The sequence below is a fragment of the Daucus carota genome, chromosome 8, assembly GCF_001625215.2.
Source record: "Daucus carota subsp. sativus chromosome 8, DH1 v3.0, whole genome shotgun sequence".
Lineage (NCBI taxonomy): Eukaryota > Viridiplantae > Streptophyta > Magnoliopsida > Apiales > Apiaceae > Daucus > Daucus carota.
The window spans coordinates 2,929,024-2,950,065 of record NC_030388.2 but is presented as its reverse complement, the minus strand read 5'-3'; the positions used below and the strand labels follow the sequence as shown (position 1 = coordinate 2,950,065).

Sequence of the window (21,042 nt, the reverse complement as noted above, 5' to 3'; positions counted from 1 at the left end):
ACGTGAACCTTATAAAATTCAAAATATTGAAGAATGGATATAGGAACCTTGTAAAATGCTGGGACTGAGCCTGAAGCACGGGCATAAAGGATTGCTTAGGAAAGAACTGATATTATTAAAATCTGAAAACGGATAAACAGTGAACCAGCCACTAGTTTCCTGGTATTCTAACTTGCCGATTTCTGAGAGTTGAAGAATTGCAGTTGATAAGTCTTTTCCCGAGAGGAGAGCTGAAGAATTTAATAACACGGTAAATTAGGCAAATATAAACGCCGAATGAAATGCATCAAACAACAAATATAATAAAAGGAAAAAAAAGAAGAAGAGTACGATAGTATTACCTTATACAAGTGTTTGAATTGATGTAGAAAAACTCAATCGGAAACAATTGAACACAATCTATATAGAAAAAACTGTAACGTACAGATGTTTTGATTGAAAAGATAATAAGAACTGCCACAATTTGAAACAATCAAGGTAGAAAGGAATTATAACCAACAAATGAACTGCCACAATTTGAAACAATCAAGGTAGAAAGGAATTATAACCAACAAATGTTTCTATTGAAGAGCTAATAGAAGTTATGGACACTACACCATAAAAGGCCTTATCTAACATAAAAAAATTGTTGCAGAATGGGGTCAATATGTTGCTAAAGGCCCATAAAAGGGCTAAGGCAACATTTATTTTATGATAGGATTTTTGCCGTTGCCTTAGGGGGTCTAAGGCAACATATCGTTTGCCTACAGCAACAACCGAGATATGTTAGCAAAGAGTGTTTAATCTAACATTTTATTCTCCTACTCCAACAAAAAATTATGTTACCTTAGAGTAATTTTATTTTTTTAAAAAAGTGGGGCCCACGTGGGGGCCATTGTGGGGCCCACGTGGGGGCCACTGTGGGGCCCACGTGGGGGCCATCAAGTTGCCAGGTGGCAGCAGCTAAATTGGCAACATATTTTTCCTATACTGCAACAGTTTTGAAATACAAGTTTTGCAACATTTAAATAGGCTACTGCAACATTTTATCCAAAAAAATTTGCAATTCTACTGTTAAAATACAATACTTCCCAAAATTTGTCCATCATTTCAACAAACCATTGTAAACATACAAAAACCAACATCAAATCCAATTTACTCCAACATCAAATCCACAGCTAAACCAACATAATATCCAGAATCGACCAACTACCAGCAAACTAACAGTTTAATAACAAAAAGTCTAGATATATAACCCCATACTATTAGCTAGTCAAAATAACTTCAAAGAACCAAAGTCTAAACAACCATACTATTAGCAAACTAGAAGCTGGTGCCTTTAGTCATTGGTGTGCCATCGTCATTGTCACTGGCCACATGTGCACACAGCTCTGTAACATCAATTGTGAACGGGTTTGCTTCACCAAGTTTCTTAAGGACCGATGCCAAATTTTGTTGCACCTTCCTGTTTACCTGCTCATCTACCTCTTCTTGGATTTTCTTCACTTTTTCCTCGACTTCAGCAGCAAGGCCTTCCTTAATTTTTGTTGTCAATTCTTTGACATATGTATCCGTTGGAGCAGCAGCTGATAGTTTTTGCGGCTTCTTGCATCTCCCTAAGAGCCAAGTCGGGCCATGCTCTTTATCCAAAAGCATTTCATCAGCAGCCTCCCCGGAATTGATTTTTTTGTTAATTTTATCCTACAAAAGTACAATAACATGAACATAAACGAGCAAATGCAAAACAGAGAAAACTGAAAGGGCAAATATTATGTGTAACTGATTAAGTTAAATACTTACAATTTTCTTTTTCATTGTTTTAGTACTGGTCTTGTACTCGCGTCCTGCATCACGAGTCCGAGTTTTCACAAAAACCTCTGCATCACATGGTTCAGACTCATCTGGGGCATTCTTTTTCTACAAAAATAGATTATACGAGACATAAATTATCGAACAAGAAAGCCAGAAATCATTAATTTAAATTAGATGACCATATACCATTTTGTGTCGAAGCTGTGCGATACTTTTAGGACCAAGAGTGTGAGTCTCGGTATATGACTTGCGGCTATTTGAATTTTTCCTGGCTTTATCCTACAAAAAATTAAACGAAAGTTGAGCAACTTATACTATGTTCCCAAGACAATATTTAGTGCCTAAAATCACAAGTATACCTGAATACTTTCATCATTCCAATATTCCAACAGCAATTTGAACCTCTCAAGTGGAATATCATCAGGCCTATTTTGGAGCCTGGATATAAGGGTTGCTTTCCCTCTTCAAGATGGGCATAAAATTTTTTAGCATCGACATTTGGTCCATTAGGCTGATGAAACATCTCATCTAGGTTATCTTCGAAATTTAAATTATTCTCTTTATCCCCTAAATCAAGATCCTCGTCGTTAACTGGCTGGAGAGGAATCTGTGCAATTCCCACAATCCATTCAGAGCACAAAGGCGAATGGCCATTGCAGATGAGATGATCGTATATAAGGTCCTGACTATGCCACTTTATGTTTTTACATATTCTACAGGGGCATGTCATTTCATCACCTACGGCTACGTTAGGGAATGCATTCCGAATAAAGGATTTTATTCCTCTGATGTACTCGACACTATACTTTGGAAGGTTTATCCAAGTATTATCCACATCGTCCATGGCTACAATTAAGACAATTCAGTTTATTTATTATTTAGGTCACATAAACAAACGATTTCAATGCCTTTCCTAGACAAGACCATTATTTTACTTTATATATTGAAGATCATATATGGATTATACTTAAAATAAAACATTCAAAACCTATATGTTTATTATGGTAACCTATACAGGGGTTAACATATCTGCCATGTACTACCTCATCCCAGGGGTTAAGATAAACAGAATATACATATATGTCATAATTTATAGTTTCACTTTCAAATATAAGACCAAACACATGCATATTATTAATCATACAAATCATTAACAACAATATTCTTTTAATCAGGTAAGTCATACATAGAAATTTATCGCAATTCCCTTAAGTTATATATAGAGTATACATAGAGTTTATGAGCCAAGATAATATGTTATGGCATCTAACCAACTAGCTCACAATATCTACAATGGAATCTTACATGTATGGCAGCAGAGCACAAAAATATACAAATGTTCAACAGAGAATCAACACCAGCTACTCTTAATTGTCAAATTTTTTAAGTTATAAACAGAGCATACATATAGAAACCACAAAACAGAGTCATAACTGGTCACCAGAACAACCTATTTCAAGCATAAATATTTAATAACAAGTCCTGGACACATACACTTACCACAAAATATAAATCAAATGTTAACTAGTAACAAATATTAACTACAAAATGCAACAAATAACAAATGCCACAAAATGAAAACAACAAAGATTCATAAAATGCAATTCCAAACCCCTAATAAAAACAAAAATCAGATAACTTCCCTAATAAAAACAAATAACAACAAAAACAAACCCAAAAACTCAAAAATGTTGAAGCAGAGAGGGAGATACCTGTAGCAAAATCTTTAAACTGAAACCCTAATTTTAAATCCTTTAAATGAAATCCTTAAAATCAACCGAAGAAGCCCTGAAAATAGAAAATAAAGTTAGATTAACAGCCCCCACTATATACAAATGAAAAAAATTAAATCAAAGCCACCATACCTAATTCCAAATGCAAAGCCTCCGCTGAAAATACCTGAAATCAAAGATAAAGTACGATTAGATGTAGTTTAAAAGAAGAAAGACCTGTAAATGGAAGAAAATAAAGAAATGAAGCCCTGATTTAAAGAGAGAAACCCCTAGTTAGGAGTATCAAAGCATCGAGCCCTCAAACCATGCCCTAACTTGAAATCCAAACCTGAGATGAGAGAGATGTGCTGATGAGAGACCAGAGAGACCAGAGCGACGAGAGAGACACGGTGAAAAGAGAGAGAGGCGACTGTGGGGGTGAAAAGAGAGAGAGAGAGACGAGATGTGGGGGTGAAGAGCGAGAGAGGACTGTGTGGAAAATGAGAGATGACTGAGTGTGAGTGGAAAAGGAAGTGAAAAAATGGGGCGGGGTGTTAGTGAAACAAAGTCCCGCTGCTTGTCTGATTTCACCGGGAACCACGCCCGCTTGTTCAAATAAACATATATACATATATTTAGTTTATATTTTATTTTTTTGTTTACATTTTATTTTACTTTTTAAATAAATAAACATATATTTATTATTTAAAATAAAATCATTCACCTATTAAATTATTTAATATTTTATATAATTTTTTATATTTTTAGTTTATATTATTACATAACTTCTATTTTTATTTTTAATACAAGTAATTACTTTTTTCTTTAATTTTAAGTTAAAATATTATTTTCACATTTTAATAGCTTAAGCTAACATATTTGTCTCCATGTTGCACCCTTAAACACTTTCTAACAAAGGCAACATCCCCTTTTTGGCTAAGCTAACATGAAAAATATTATGTTGCGGAAGGGTGAAAGTAGTGTAGCTAAGGTAACATTTTTTAGCAACATTTACAAAGGTCGCGTTGCGATAGGCCTTTTATGGCGTAGTGGGATGAAGTAGAGATGCTGGGGATGAACCAGAGATTAGATGGGATTTTTGGAGATGAGATGAGTTTCTTAAATAAAAGATATACCGAATACGCGTTAAATTTGAGATGACACGTATTACATACAAATAAAAACGTATGCAATATATGAATGACACGTATTCTTCGCATGCAAAAACTTACAAAGATATACGTCTCTTAAATTTATTACATAATGACAATTTAGCTTAGCGTAACACGGTTCACGAAATTTCCGAAACTATTAAAAATCAAAGAATAAATAATACTGCATAATCTTGTATTGCGTGAAGGGCTGGTATCAAATTAGTCATCAAAGTTAACGGGGTATCACTTGAATCACTAAAGTCAAACTAAATATCAAATAGATACCTCATATATGTGCTCGAGAACTAAAAATTAATTATACCTACGGAGTTCTATACATTTTTCTTGAATGCAACTACAACCAAATGAAAGGTTATGAATTCTAGTATTTTAGATAATATAGTGTGATTTTTAAAATATTATGTACTAATTGTTTTAATTTAAATAAAAAAACAACTACAACTACAAAATTAAAATTAAATAATAGATAAATTTTTTAAAATCCCATTGCATTATTCAAAATACTAAAATTCATAACTTTTCAATAATTTTTAGTTTTCGAGCACATATTCGAGGTATCTATTTGATATTTACTTTGACTTTAGTGATTCAAGGGGGACCCGGTTAAGTTTAATGACTAATTTGATACCAGTCCTTCACTTCAGTGAGCTCTTTGAGATTTAAGCCGCATTAGAAATGACTAAATGGCAACACAAACTGAAGTTTCATCTACTTAACTTGTTTATGCAAGTTACACCAGTACCACACCAATACAGAGTAACGATGATGACCTTCATTTAACTATGACTCTAAGAAACAAATTAAATTAAATTAATAACTTGCACACTTAGAAAAACCATTCTACAAACACAGTTTCCATCAAGCTCTCTACTTCTGCGGCAAGTAGAACTATTAAATACTTGCTGCTGCTAATTCTGCTGGTCCTGCTGCTGCTCAGGTTGAAGCGATGACTGCTCTAAATTTTGCTGTCCCGGACTCTGCTCAGGTAGAATACAAGATACAGGATAGTGCTGTGAGGTATGCTGGTCAGTAGTGTTCTCAGCTTGAGTACAAGAAATAAGAGTCTGCTCCGGGGTCTGCTGGTCCAGAAGCTGCTGAGCTTGTGGCCAGATATTAAATGACATATGCTGTTCCGGGATCTGCTAAGTCTGTGGCCAGGGAAATAACGACGGCTGCTGGTCCAGATGGTGCTGAGTTTGTCGCCAGGGAATAAATGACAGATGCTGCTCCGGGATCTGCTGAATCTGTGGCCAGGGAATAAACGGGGGCTGGTGATACAGATGCTGCTGGGCTTGTGGCCAGGGACAAACGGTGGGGGTTTCTGAACAACTGCTCCTGTCACATTTGATGCATTGTTGCCATGAGTTCCACTATCAGTAGATGAACTTGCCCGTTGTCTCGCATTTTTGGCTTTGAGAATTCTTTCCTTCAATTCATGTCTTGGAATTATGTTGTCAAGAAAATCAAACATATTTGTTTTCAAAACTGCTTCAACGATATCATTTTTCTGGACAGTCCTTCTTTTGTCCTCTTCTGTGACAATCCAGGCTTGTGATGTCATATCAACCATGAACATCTCACATGTTTTAGCAAATAACGGTAAATTAGCTTCCTGCGCGATCATCCTAATATTGTTATCCGCTTTCATAATCCTCTTAATAGGAGCAAGCGGCAGGCTGTGCTTCTTGAGGTACATTCGGAAAACTTGGAGGGTCGAATCGAACGACTTTAAACACCGATTGAACGACTTTAAATATCGATGCCGCATCGGAACTTCCACCCAAACTTCGAGGTCTAAAAGGTCATTAAGTTTTTATAAAACAGTCTTTCTTCTACGTTTGATAATCTAATATATATTCTTCATTTCTGATTTCAATCTGTGGAAATAATGCTAAATAAATCAATATTTTAGTTTTGAAAATAAGTTATAAAACTACGTGAACCTTATAAAATTCAAAATATTGAAGAATGGATATAGGAACCTTGTAAAATGCTGGGACTGAGCCTGAAGCACGGGCATAAAGGATTGCTTAGGAAAGAACTGATATTATTAAAATCTGAAAATGGATAAACAGTGAACCAGCCACTAGTTTCCTGGTATTCTAACTTGCCGATTTCTGAGAGTTGAAGAATTGCAGTTGATAAGTCTTTTCCCGAGAGGAGAGCTGAAGAATTTAATATATAACACGGTAAATTAGGCAAATATAAACGCCGAATGAAATGCATCGAACAAAAAATATAATAAAAGGAAAAAATAGAAGAAGAGTACGATAGTATTACCTTATACAAGTGTTTGAATTGATGTAGAAAAACTCAATCGGAAACAATTGAACACAATCTATATAGAAAAAACTGTAACGTACAGATGTTTTGATTGAAAAGATAATAAGAACTGCCACAATTTGAAACAATCAAGGTAGAAAGGAATTATAACCAACAAATGTTTCTATTGAAGAGCTAATAGAAGTTATGGATGAAGCAGAGATGCTGGGGATGAACCAGAGATTAGATGGGATTTTTGGAGAGGAGATGAGTTTCTTAAATAAAAGATATACCGAATACGCGTTAAATTTGAGATGACACATATTACATACAAATAAAAACGCATGCAATATATGAATGACACGTATTCTTAGCATGCAAAAACTTACAAAGATATACGTCTCCTAAATTTATTACATAATGACAATTTAGCTTAGCGTAACACGGTTCATGAAATTTCCGAAACTATTAAAAATCAAAGAATAAATAATACTGCATAATCTTGTATTGCGTGAAGGGCTGGTATCAAATTAGTCATCAAAGTTAACGGGGTATCACTTGAATCACTAAAGTCAAACTAAATATCAAATAGATACCTCATATATGTGCTCGAGAACTAAAAATTAATTATACCTACGGAGTTCTATACATTTTTCTTGAATGCAACTACAACCAAATGAAAGGTTATGAATTCTAGTATTTTAGATAATATAGTGTGATTTTAAAAATATTATGTACTAATTATTTTCATTTAAATAAAAAAACAACTACAACTACAAAATTAAAATTAAATAATAGATAAAATTTTTAAAATCCCATTGTATTATTCAAAATACTAAAATTCATAACTTTTCAATAATTTGTAGTTTTCGAGCACATATTCGAGGTATCTATTTGATATTTACTTTGACTTTAGTGATTCAAGGGGGACCCGGTTAAGTTTAATGACTAATTTGATACTACTTTGAGATTTAAGCCGCATTAGAAATGACTAAATGGCAACACAAACTGAAGTTTCATCTACTTAACTTGTTTATGCAAGTTACACCAGTACCACACCAGTACAGAGTAACGATGATGACCTTCATTTAACTATGACTCTAAGAAACAAATTAAAATTACATTAATAACTTGCAGACTTAGAAAAACCATTCTACAAACACAGTTTCCATCAAGCTCTCTTCTTCTGCGCCAAGTAGAACTATTAAATCCTTGCTGCTGCTAATTCTGCTGGTCCTGCTGCTGCTCAGGTTGAAGCGATGACTGCTCTAAATTTTGCTGTCCCGGACTCTGCTCAGGTAGAATACAAGATACAGGAAAGTGCTGTGAGGTATGCTGGTCAGTAGTGTTCTCAGCTTGAGTACAAGAAATAAGAGCCTGCTCCGGGGTCTGCTGGTCCAGAAGCTGCTGAGCTTGTGGCCAGAAATTAAATGACATATGCTGTTCCGGGATCTGCTGAGTCTGTGGCCAGGGAAATAACGACGGCTGCTGGTCCAGATGGTGCTGAGTTTGTCGCCAGGGAATAAATGACAGATGCTGATCCGGGATCTGCTGAATCTGTGGCCAGGGAATAAACGGGGGCTGGTGGTACAGATGCTGCTGGGCTTGTGGCCAGGGACAAACGGTGGGGGTTTCTGAACAACTGCTCCTGTCACATTTGATGCATTGTTGCCATGAGTTCCACCATCAGGAGATGAACTTGCCCGTTGTCTCGCATTTTTGGCTTTGAGAATTCTTTCCTTCAATTCATGTCTTGGAATTATGTTGTCAAGATGATCAAACATATTTGTTTTCAAAACTGCTTCAACGATATCATTTTTCTGGACAGTCCTTCTCTTGCCCTCTTCTGTGACAATCCAGGCTTGTGATGTCATATCAACTATGAACATCTCACATGTTTTAGCAAATAACGGTAAATTAGCTTCCTGCGCGATCATCCTAATATTGTTATCCGCTTTCATAATCCTCTTAATAGGAGCAAGCGGGAGGCTGTGCTTCTTGAGGTACATTTGGAAAACTTGGAGGGTCGAATCGAACGACTTTAAACATCGATCGAACGACTTTAAACATCGAGGCCGCATCGGAACTTCCACCCAAACTTCGAGGGCTAAAAGGTCATTAAGCTTTTATAAAACAGTCTTTCTTCTACGTTTGATAATCTAATATATATTCTTCATTTCTGATTTCAATCTGTGGAAATATTGCTAAATAAATCAATATTTTAGTTTTGAAAATAAGTTATAGAACTACGTGAACCTTATAAAATTCAAAATATTGAAGAATGGATATAGGAACCTTGTAAAATGCTGGGACTGAGCCTGAAGCACGGGCATAAAGGATTGCTTAGGAAAGAACTGATATTATTAAAATCTGAAAACGGATAAACAGTGAACCAGCCACTAGTTTCCTGGTATTCCAACTTGACGATTTCTGAGAGTTGAAGAATTGCAGTTGATAAGTCTTTTCCCGAGAGGAGAGCTGAAGAATTTAATATATAACACGGTAAATTAGGCAAATATAAACGCCGAATGAAATGCATCGAACAACAAATATAATAAAAGGAAAAAAAAGAAGAAGAGTACGATAGTATTACCTTATACAAGTGTTTAAATTGATGTAGAAAAACTCAATCGGAAACAATTGAACACAATCTATATAGAAAAAACTGTAACGTACAGATGTTTTGATTGAAAAGATAATAAGAACTGCCACAATTTGAAACAATCAAGGTAGAAAGGAATTATAACCAACAAATGTTTATATTGAAGAGCTAAAGAAGTTATGGATGAAGTAGAGATGCTGGGGATGAACCAGAGATTAGATGGGATTTTTGGAGAGGAGATGAGTTTCTTAAATAAAAGATATACCGAATACGCGTTAAATTTGAGATGACACGTATTACATACAAATAAAAACGCATGCAATATATGAATGACACGTATTCTTAGCATGCAAAAACTTACAAAGATATACGTCTCCTAAATTTATTACATAATGACAATTTAGCTTAGCGTAACACGGTTCATGAAATTTCCGAAACTATTAAAAATCAAGGAATAAATAATACTGCATAATCTTGTATTGCGTGAAGGGCTGGTATCAAATTAGTCATCAAAGTTAACGGGGTATCATTTGAATCACTAAAGTCAAACTAAATATCAAATAGATACCTCATATATGTGCTCGAGAACTAAAAATTAATTATACCTACGGAGTTCTATACATTTTTCTTGAATGCAACTACAACCAAATGAAAGGTTATGAATTCTAGTATTTTAGATAATATAGTGTGATTTTTAAAATATTAAGTACTAATTGTTTTCATTTAAATAAAAAAACAACTACAACTACAAAATTAAAATTAAATAATAGATAAAAATTTTAAAATCCCATTGTATTATTCAAAATACTAAATTCATAACTTTTCAATAATTTTTAGTTTTCGAGCATATATTCGAGGTATCTATTTGATATTTACTTTGACTTTAGTGATTCAAGGGGGACCCAGTTAAGTTTAATGACTAATTTGATACTAGTCCTTCACTTCAGTGAGCACTTTGAGATTTAAGCCGCATTAGAAATGACTAAATGGCAACACAAACTGAAGTTTCATCTACTTAACTTGTTTATGCAAGTTACACCAGTACCACACCACTACAGAGTAACGATGATGACCTTCATTTAACTATGACTCTAAGAAACAAATTAAATTACATTAATAACTTGCAAACTTAGAAAAACCATTCTACAAACACAGTTTCCATCAAGCTCTCTACTTCTGCGGCAAGTAGAACTATTAAATACTTGCTGCTGCTAATTCTGCTGGTCCTGCTGCTGCTCAGGTTGAAGCGATGACTGCTCTAAATTTTGCTGTCCCGGACTCTGCTCAGGTAGAATACAAGATACAGGATAGTGCTGTGAGGTATGCTGGTCAGTAGTGTTCTCAGCTTGAGTACAAGAAATAAGAGTCTGCTCCGGGGTCTGCTGGTCCAGAAGCTGCTGAGCTTGTGGCCAGATATTAAATGACATATGCTGTTCCGGGATCTGCTGAGTCTGTGGCCAGGGATATAACGACGGCTGCTGGTCCAGATGGTGCTGAGTTTGTCGCCAGGGAATAAATGACAGATGCTGCTCCGGGATATGCTGAATCTGTGGCCAGGGAATAAACGGGGGCTGGTGATACAGATGCTGCTGGGCTTGTGGCCAGGGACAAACGGTGGGGGTTTCTGAACAACTGCTCCTGTCACATTTGATGCATTGTTGCCATGAGTTCCACTGTCAGTAGATGAACTTGCCCGTTGTCTCGCATTTTTGGCTTTGAGAATTCTTTCCTTCAATTCATGTCTTGGAATTATGTTGTCAAGAAAATCAAACATATTTGTTTTCAAAACTGCTTCAACGATATCATTTTTTTGGACAGTCCTTCTCTTGTCCTCTTCTGTGACAATCCAGGCTTGTGATGTCATATCAACCATGAACATCTCACATGTTTTAGCAAATAACGGTAAATTAGCTTCCTGCGCGATCATCCTAATATTGTTATCCGCTTTCATAATCCTCTTAATAGGAGCAAGCGGGAGGCTGTGCTTCTTGAGGTACATTCGGAAAACTTGGAGGGTCGAATCGAACGACTTTAAACATCGATGCCGCATTGGAACTTCCACCCAAACTTCGAGGGCTAAAAGGTCATTAAGCTTTTATAAAACAGTCTTTCTTCTACGTTTGATAATCTAATATATATTCTTCATTTCTGATTTCAATCTGTGGAAATAATGCTAAATAAATCAATATTTTAGTTTGAAAATAAGTTATAGAACTACGTGAACCTTATAAAATTCAAAATATTGAAGAATGAATATAGGAACTTTGTAAAATGCTGGGACTGAGCCTGAAGCACGGGCATAAAGGATTGCTTAGGAAAGAACTGATTTTTTTTAAAATCTGAAAACGGATAAACAGTGAACCAGCCACTAGTTTCCTGGTATTCTAACTTGCCGATTTCTGAGAGTTGAAGAATTGCAGTTGATAAGTCTTTTCTCGAGAGGAGAGCTGAAGAATTTAATATATAACACGGTAAATTAGGCAAATATAAACGCCGAATGAAATGCATCGAACAACAATTATAATAAAAGGAAAAAAAAGAAGAAGAGTACGATATTATTACCTTATACAAGTGTTTGAATTGATGTAGAAAAACTCAATCGGAAACAATTGAACACAATCTATATAGAAAAAACTGTAACGTACAGATGTTTTGATTGAAAAGATAATAAGAACTGCCACAATTTGAAACAATCAAGGTAGAAAGGAATTATAACCAACAGATGTTTCTATTGAAGAGCTAATAGAAGTTATGGATGAAGTAGAGATGCTGGGGATGAACCAGAGATTAGATGGGATTTTTGGAGAGGAGATGAGTTTCTTAAATAAAAGATATACCGAATACGCGTTAAATTTAAGATGACACGTATTACATACAAATAAAAACGCATGCAATATATGAATGACACGTATTCTTAGCATGCAAAAACTTACAAAGATATACGTCTCCTAAATTTATTACATAATGACAATTTAGCTTAGCGTAACACGGTTCATGAAATTTCCGAAACTATTAAAAATCAAAGAATAAATAATACTGCATAATCTTGTATTGCGTGAAGGGCTGGTATCAAATTAGTCATCAAAGTTAACGGGGTATCACTTGAATCACTAAAGTCAAACTAATGATCAAATAGATACCTCATATATGTGCTCGAGAACTAAAAATTAATTATACCTACGGAGTTCTATACATTTTTCTTGAATGCAACTACAACCAAATGAAAGGTTATGAATTCTAGTATTTTAGATAATATAGTGTGATTTTTAAAATATTATGTACTAATTGTTTTCATTTAAATAAAAAAACAACTACAACTACAAAATTAAAATTAAATAATAGATAAAATTTTTAAAATCCCATTGTATTATTCAAAATACTAAAATTCATAACTTTTCAATAATTTGTAGTTTTCGAGCACATATTCGAGGTATCTATTTGATATTTACTTTGACTTTATAGTGATTCAAGGGGGACCCGGTTAAGTTTAATGACTAATTTGATACTAGTCCTTCACTTCAGTGAGCACTTTGAGATTTAAGCCGCATTAGAAATGACTAAATGGCAACACAAACTGAAGTTTCATCTACTTAACTTGTTTATGCAAGTTACAAGTACCACACCAGTACAGAGTAACGATGATGACCTTCATTTAACTATGACTCTAAGAAACAAATTAAAATTACATTAATAACTTGCAGACTTAGAAAAACCATTCTACAAACACAGTTTCCATCTAGCTCTCTACTTCTGCGGCAAGTAGAACTATTAAATCCTTGCTGCTACTAATTCTGCTGGTCCTGCTGCAGCTCAGGTTGAAGCGATGACTGCTCTAAATTTTGCTGTCCCGGACTCTGCTCAGGTAGAATACAAGATACAGGATAGTGCTGTGAGGTATGCTGGTCAGTAGTGTTCTCAGCTTGAGTACAAGAAATAAGAGTCTGCTCCGGGGTCTGCTGGTCCAGAAGCTGCTGAGCTTGTGGCCAGAAATTAAATGACATATGCTGTTCCGGGATCTGCTGAGTCTGTGGCGAGGGAAATAACGACGGCTGCTGGTCGAGATGGTGCTGAGTTTGTCGCCAGGGAATAAATGACAGATGCTGCTCCGGGATCTGCTGAATCTGTGGCTAGGGAATAAACGGGGGCTGGTGGTACAGATGCTGCTTGGCTTGTGGCTAGGGACAAACGGTGGGGGTTTCCTGAACAACTGCTCCTGTCACATTTGATGCATTGTTGCCATGAGTTCCACTATCAGTAGATGAACTTGCCAATTGTCTCGCATTTTTGGCTTTGAGAATTCTTTCCTTCAATTCATCTCTTGGAATTATGTTGTCAAGAAAATCAAACATATTTCTTTTCAAAACTGCTTCAACGATATCATTTTTCTGGACAGTCCTTCTCTTGTCCTCTTCTGTGACAATCCAGGCTTGTGATGTCATATCACCTATGAACATCTCACATGTTTTAGCAAATAACGGTAAATTAGCTTCCTGCGCGATCATCCTAATATCGTTATCCGCTTTCATAATCCTCTTAATAGGAGCAAGCGGGAGGCTGTGCTTGTTGAGGTACATTCGGAAAACTTGGAGGGTCGAATCGAACGACTTTAAACATCGATCGAACGACTTTAAACATCGAGGCCGCATCGGAACTTCCACCCAAACTTCGAGGGCTAAAAGGTCATTAAGCCTTTATAAAACAGTCTTTCTTATATGTTTGATAATCTGATATATATTCTTCATTTCTGATTTCAACCTGTGGAAATACTGATAAATAAATCAATATTTTATTTTTAAAAATAAGTTATAGGACTACGTGAACCTTATAAAATTCAAAAAATTGAAGAATGGATATAGGAACCTTGTAAAATGCTGGGACTGAGCCTGAAGCACGGGCATAAAGGATTGCTTAGGAAAGAACTGATATTACCGAAATCTGAAAACGGATAAACAGTGAACCAGCCACTAGTTTCCGGGTATTCTAACTTGCGGATTTCTGAGAGTTGAAGAATTGCAGTTGATAAGTCTTTTCCCGAGAGGAGAGCTGAAGAATTTAATATATAACACGGTAAATTAGGCAAATATAAACGCCGAATGAAATGCATCGAACAACAAATATAATAAAAGGAAAAAAAAGAAGAAGAGTACGATAGTATTACCTTATACAAGTGTTTGAATTGATGTAGAAAAACTCAATCGGAAACAATTGAACACAATCTATATAGAAAAAACTGTAACGTACATATGTTTTGATTGAAAAGATAATAAGAACTGCCACAATTTGAAACAATCAAGGTAGGAAGGAATTATAACCAAAAAATGTTTCCATTGAAGAGCTAATAGAAGTTATCGATGAAGTAGAGATGCTGGGGATGAACCAGAGATGAGGTGGGATTTTTGGAGATGAGATGAGTTTCTTAAATAAAAGATATACCGAATACGCGTTAAATTGAGGCGACACGTATTACATACAAATAAAAACGTATGCAATATATGAATGACACGTATTTTTTGCATGCAAAAACTTACAAAAACATACCTCTCCTATATTTATTACAGAATGACATTTTAGCTTAGCGTAACACGGTTCACGAAATTTCCGAAACTATTAAACATCAAAAATAAATAAATATGCATAATCTTGTATTGCTGCATTAGAAATGACTAAATGGCAACACAAACTGAAGTTTCATTTACTTAACTTATAGATGCAAGTTACACCACTACACCACACCAGTACACAGAAACAACCATGACCCTCATTTAACTACAGTTGAACCTCGATGAAATCATAAGGTCGAGGATGAAATTACGAGGAGTGCACATGCATCAATGGATGAAATCATGTGAAGTGCACATGTGACGCTGCACGGTAAAATTAAAGGAAATTAATGCGCTATATATTTTGTTTAGAAACCCTTTTCTCATTAACTAAGTAAGAATCCAAATTTTAAAATATTCAAAATAAATGAAATATATATTGGTTAATTAAATAAATAAATACAAGTAATATGGAACATATTTTTGAGATGAATGTACAAGTCATGGATTGAAAATTTAGATTTCACATACGAACATTCCTAGTAAACTTTAATTCAACTTCATCCCATGAAACTAACTATAGACCTAATTATGTATCTAGTAGCTGAGATATTTAAAAAAAATAATGACAAAAAGTAAGGATTTTGATTCTCTCCATTTTCCTTATAAAAATGCTTCATTCTTTCTCATTAGCCAAACACCAAAACTGTAGATATAAATAAAATTTGAGAAAATACTAATTTACGGTGGATAGTTGAGAACTTCAATCCGATATTATGGACCGCTTATTATCTATATTTATTTTCTAAAATCATACATAATTATTAAAAATGACAATTAACTAAGTGATTGTGTCATATATGTCTCTACTTTAACGCACATACTCAGTATTACCATTTGCCAATACATCAAGAGAATGCTCATATTTACCCCTATAAATAAGAATTCACAACACAGTATAGATTCTTAAGAAAATCATTGATATTAATTTTTAGATAGAATTTAGAAACGGTTAATACTTTGATATAATTACCTACTTATTCGCGACTCACAACTTATGCTATTTTCAGGGTATAAAATACCATATAAACTTTAACCAAGATATAAAACATGTTAGAAATAGAACTCGTGGCCGGTTTTGAAATTGTCAACAAGACTAATTTAACTTCATTCCTACTCCCTGACAATGAAGATAAGGTAAGGAATGTTGCTATATACCTTTAACTTATCTTTTTGAGGATTGGCATTTAATTTCTCTATCAAATAACTCAACCTGATGTTAACTTTCCAAGAGGTTAATTTTAAGTTGTATGAGGAACCTGTCATTTGTGTAACTTAACAAATAAAAGAGAGAGATAAGATGTTGTATTGTGTGAGAAAATGAAGTAGCTATTAGTTGTAGCGAGTGCAGCTGCCTCCTGTCTCTCTTATTTTGCAGCTCCTTCTCCAAAACTCACCATCCCCTCAATAGAAGCAAGACCTTTTTTTGACTAATGTGGCTTATAGCATTAAAATTGAGTATTTGTTCTCAGACATTCTCCAGGTGAGCTAGAGTCGAACCAATGACCTGGGACAACAGATGATAAAGCGTGTAATTCATTGGAATATAAAGCATGTCCCGACCTTCTGTGTCTATAAGAGTATTAACTTCTCTGCTTTCCAAGTTGTAGATAAACAACTTATTTTAATTGTCGGTTGTAAAAAATATTTAACCATTCTTAAAGCACTTAAAACTCAGAGGCCTGCACCCCAAGAAATCCAAAGTTGTACATCCTCATCCAAACACCGGAATTCGTGTTCGGTTCATTAAGCTGGTGTTCGGCTCGAGTTCGGTAAGCTCTTTTTCGTTCGACAATAAATTAATATATTTATAATACTATATGTAAATATAATAATATATAATATCCATAATTTAAGTATTAATTTTATTTTATAATTGTAGAATTATTTAAAATTGGTATTTTATATGTGGAAAATATATAAATAAAATATCTGGGTTAATTTTTTCATTAAATTAATTTAAAAATAGTATAAATATTATTTAAAAATATACATTGTTCGCGAACTGTTCTTGTTCGGTTCGGTTCGACATGTTCGTGAATAGTTCGTGTTCGGTTCGTCCATTACTGAACTCGAGTTCGGACAAAAGAATTTGTTCGATAAAGTTATCGAACATTGTTCGGTTCATTAAGATTTTGTTCGAGTTCGGTAATACTTCGTCCGAGTTCGGTTCGTTTACAGCTCTACACCCAACAATCTACATCCCATTCCCTAGCTAAGATGTTTCTCCTTCTAGACTGAGGAACACCGTAAATAGTTGTTTGTCAATATTATTTAGATTTTCTTCAACTGGTTGTACTTCGACTTCATGGCTAACCAGTCCAGGCATTCTAAATGCACCAATTTTACGAAATTTACAAAACAGAATAGTCAGCACATATAAAGCCCAAGACTCTGGAAGATCCTCTACAAAGAGCAATTTAGGTGGAGATCAGGTGATCTACAAATAACACTTCTGCAGGATAAGAAGTTGAAGTGTTAGGAGTGGGCAAAATGCTCAAATATCAAGATAATAGTTGGGAGTATATGCATCATTCATGTTGTATATAATCATTACAACTATCTCCAACCTTTTGTTGATTGTGCAAAAGGTCTGTTTCAAGAGGGATCATGGCAATTCAGCATCAATATTAGTATCATCATGATCTGAATGGACAACACTACTAATTTTATCATTATTTTCATCAGAATGAGGTAGCCATTCAATTATTCTTCAACTCCTTTTAAATTCATCATCGTCGTATATAAGTCTTACATCACACTCCTTCATGTCATAGGAAGTTCAACTTCAATATCATCCTTTTCTATTTCGCATCTCATTTCCCAGTCTGGTGTAGGTACCATATAACTTAACCAGACCTGATCCGACTCATAGCATCTTGTTTCATTGGGAAAGAACTGAGTTTCAATACCCGTCCCATATAGGATAACATCATTCAAGGTCTGCACGCAGTAAGAAACTTCAATCAATCTACCTTTGCTGCCGTTTGAATTTAGAGGAGCAAATACAACACAAGTAGCAAATCCTATAAAACTCTATATGGGAATCTTACACGATTCCATAGCTATAGATATTTATAACCCGGATTGTGGGACTTCATCTTACACTGCGTTGATTCGCCTCTAACTGTATCTCGCTCAAATTGATGAGAATAGAGGAGTAGAGGTTGGAACAATCTTGGGACCAAACCCTATATTACTCTTTATATAGTAGCCCTATGAGACCCTTTTAACCCTACTAAGAACTACTATTAGGTATTACACATTACAAAACACATACGAAATAAGATGATCTAAGTGATCTCTATTTTAGACCACTTAATTAGCCCAATAATTAGAATAAACATAATAAATATGATTATCTTTAATTTGTATGCCACACATATTATTAGTAGATTATTAAATATAATCTGATCACAATCTCCCACTTGGCTACAAATTATACCAAACAACAATTATATTCAATAACCAAAGGTGCGCACAAAATTGTTTATTTTTAAATACATCGTTTTGAGTCAATCTGGTCCATCTCATATAAAAACATGAAACCAAAGCAACATTTATCACATTATCATACTGGATCCTAATGATCACCACATTAGTATATTCGATGACATAGATCAAGAATGGATGTGTAACTGGAAATTACATGCAATGTGATATTGATCATGCCTATTTCTAATTGATCCTAAATACCTTAGTGAGATCAAAACTTTATTCTTTCAAACTTAATGTCAAAGCACAATTAAAAGATAACTCATAAGGAGCAAACTAAAGAGAATAAAATATGAACTTTATTCTACAGAAAATTCAAAATACATAATGTGTCACAATAGCGTCAACATATGAACTAAATACCGAATAATTATAAGAACAAAACAAACTCCCACTAGAACTAAACATCCTCCAACGAGACAACACCCATTTGAGCAATATGTCCTTGAAAGACTTTAGGTGTCAAAGCTTTTGTAAGTGGGTCTGCTAGCATAAAATTTGTTCCTCTTTGTTCAATAGACACTATATGATTTTTTACACTCTCTATAACAAATAAATATTTAATATCTATATGTTTAGAAGCTGAGAAACTTCCATTGTTATTTGAAAACTCGGTTGCTGCTCGATGATCACAGTAACTTTCAATGGCCTTTCAATTCCATCAACAACCCGCTCATGTGACAAAATTCCGCCATATAACATGATTGATTTCCTCATAGAAAGCTATAAATTCTGCTTCCATGATAGATTGAGTTATGAGTGTCTGCTTAGCACTCTTCCATGATATAGCTCCACCAGTTAATGTGATGCCTCTCAAATCCGGGGGGTCTGAATTTGATGCCAACACACAAAAACCTTTTTAAAACACTTTTGAAAACCTTTATTTCTGAAAATATAATAAAAACCAAAGAATTTAAAATCTGAAAACTTTAATAAAATATTTAAAAGAGAATAGTTTAACCCCCTTAAAACAGGATCGCATCCAGGTTACAGTATTGAAATTAGAAACAACCACTATCATTATTAGACAATATCTTTACAATCTCAGATCTTCTTCGATGTGAAGAATCACTATCAATCTATCATAACTATGACTTACAACTGAATCTCAATAATACAACTCTATCTAGAACCAACCTCAATATCAATCTCTCTGGATACTCCTTTACCACTACTCCTCAGCAATTCTGACTCCTCTCCTAACATTCCCGTCACTCGCGATCACAATTAAGCCATTCATCTTTAAGCCTTTCTGAAATGGTTAAAAGGGAACAGCAAGGGTGAGCAACAATGCTCAGCATGTATCGATAAGAAATGACAATCTTGAAATGATATAACAGAAATTCACAGGTTCAAGATACCTTATCAAAGGATTCAACCCGAGTTCGCAAGATCAAGATACTACACGAAAGGATCCACAATGCTTTGCAGCAATGGAAAATTTGGAAATTCAATCCTTCAAAATAATTATTGAATTTGACTACACATTTTAATTAAAATACAAAGGTTAGGGTGTTGATCAGTACTCACGCACTAACCTCGAACAGGCCCTCACATGCTCTAATACTGGATCGAAGGCACAAATTGGCCTAATATGACAACTCGTATGGTCTGACCACGAATCTGGTCCACATATTTTTATGAAAACAACCATCCAATTTTATAATTCAATTTAACAAGCCAATATAAATCAACAAAACAGAATCGCAATAATCAATGATAACGTACAACATTTATTCTGAATCAACATTTGAACATGATAATTAATTCTTGAAATAACAAAAGTCCAATCAATATATATATCTGTACATGATAATCAAGTCTGATATGAATAGAGATTCAATCAGTAATGATAATGGTTTGGTAGTCAAGGAAGAATTCAAGGATATAATAGCTATATGGATTATCAAATGAAAGATAGTTGGCAAATTCAAATTGGTATTGTATTGTAGGTCATTTGAATGATCATAGATCATGTATTCTCATTGAATGAAATTGTAATTGGTATAGTATAGGTATGAGATGAAAACAGTATCTGGAATTCTCAAGAATCAGGGGTATCCAATGGTTATCAAAATGTGTTTAGAAGATAGAAATCATGGTTTCAAGGTTTAAGTTTAAACAACAAAAGATATACATGCACTGATCAAAACAATTGCAACATATATAAAATGAATGGATGAGAATATTCGCAATATATCCAAAATAAGGGTTCAGGATACTTGCCTTACATCTGATTCCAAACTCACAGCTCAATCTCATCCTTTCAATCCTCACAATCTATGCATATCATAACCTCTAGAAAATCTATGCATATCATAACCTCTAGACAATCTCGCTATACTTTATCTGTATTCGCTTTGCAACCCCTTTTGACTCTCTAAGTATCTTCGATAGTGCACGTC

General features: G+C 34.5%; 4 protein-coding genes across 6 annotated transcripts; all 4 read right to left on the bottom strand.

The window, feature by feature from the left end:
* Nucleotides 1-1,067: 1,067 nt before the first annotated feature.
* LOC108214306 (uncharacterized) lies at nt 1,068-4,524 on the bottom strand. 3 transcript variants are annotated; one of them, XM_064082458.1, is made up of 7 exons: nt 3,853-4,524; nt 3,657-3,690; nt 3,504-3,579; nt 2,151-2,398; nt 1,978-2,070; nt 1,780-1,896; nt 1,068-1,680 (listed from the first exon to the last, which is right to left on the bottom strand). In XM_064082458.1, the coding sequence occupies exons 5-7, from the start codon at nt 1,978-1,980 to the stop codon at nt 1,303-1,305; spliced, it is 498 nt and encodes a 165-aa protein (XP_063938528.1). In that variant the 5' UTR covers nt 1,981-2,070; nt 2,151-2,398; nt 3,504-3,579; nt 3,657-3,690; nt 3,853-4,524; the 3' UTR covers nt 1,068-1,302. The 3 variants fall into 3 exon arrangements, with proteins under 3 accessions (XP_063938528.1, XP_063938526.1, XP_063938527.1); XM_064082456.1 differs by having other exon boundaries at nt 2,151-2,637; nt 3,657-4,524; XM_064082457.1 differs by having other exon boundaries at nt 3,657-4,524.
* A 3,637-nt stretch (nt 4,525-8,161) lies between these two features.
* On the bottom strand, nt 8,162-8,949 carry LOC108197945 (nuclear transcription factor Y subunit C-2-like). Its single transcript, XM_064083018.1, has 2 exons — nt 8,560-8,949; nt 8,162-8,497 (listed from the first exon to the last, which is right to left on the bottom strand). Exons 1-2 carry the CDS (start codon nt 8,947-8,949, stop codon nt 8,162-8,164), a joined length of 726 nt encoding a protein of 241 aa, XP_063939088.1.
* A 1,804-nt stretch (nt 8,950-10,753) lies between these two features.
* LOC108197944 (uncharacterized) lies at nt 10,754-11,541 on the bottom strand. Its single transcript, XM_064083017.1, has 2 exons — nt 11,152-11,541; nt 10,754-11,089 (listed from the first exon to the last, which is right to left on the bottom strand). Exons 1-2 carry the CDS (start codon nt 11,539-11,541, stop codon nt 10,754-10,756), a joined length of 726 nt encoding a protein of 241 aa, XP_063939087.1.
* A 1,786-nt stretch (nt 11,542-13,327) lies between these two features.
* Nucleotides 13,328-14,116, bottom strand: LOC108197943 (nuclear transcription factor Y subunit C-2-like). The gene is made up of 2 exons (XM_017365681.2): nt 13,730-14,116; nt 13,328-13,609 (listed from the first exon to the last, which is right to left on the bottom strand). The coding sequence occupies exons 1-2, from the start codon at nt 14,114-14,116 to the stop codon at nt 13,328-13,330; spliced, it is 669 nt and encodes a 222-aa protein (XP_017221170.2).
* Between the last annotated feature and the right edge of the window lie 6,926 nt (nt 14,117-21,042).

Bases quoted from the DNA above. Each gene is read 5' to 3' on its own strand.
- LOC108214306 (XM_064082456.1), bottom strand. The intron at 1,681-1,779 runs GTAAGTATTTAA...GTACTTTTGTAG, and splicing joins AAACAATGAAAAAGAAAATT to GATAAAATTAACAAAAAAAT.
- LOC108197945 (XM_064083018.1), bottom strand. From the start codon at position 8,949: ATGTACCTCAAGAAGCACAGCCTCCCGCTTGCTCCTATTAAGAGGATT. The intron at 8,498-8,559 runs GTCCCTGGCCAC...CCCTGGCCACAG, and splicing joins TTCAGAAACCCCCACCGTTT to ATTCAGCAGATCCCGGATCA.
- LOC108197944 (XM_064083017.1), bottom strand. From the start codon at position 11,541: ATGTACCTCAAGAAGCACAGCCTCCCGCTTGCTCCTATTAAGAGGATT. The intron at 11,090-11,151 runs GTCCCTGGCCAC...CCCTGGCCACAG, and splicing joins TTCAGAAACCCCCACCGTTT to ATTCAGCATATCCCGGAGCA.
- LOC108197943 (XM_017365681.2), bottom strand. From the start codon at position 14,116: ATGTACCTCAACAAGCACAGCCTCCCGCTTGCTCCTATTAAGAGGATT. The intron at 13,610-13,729 runs GTTTGTCCCTAG...CGACAAACTCAG, and splicing joins TTGTTCAGGAAACCCCCACC to CACCATCTCGACCAGCAGCC.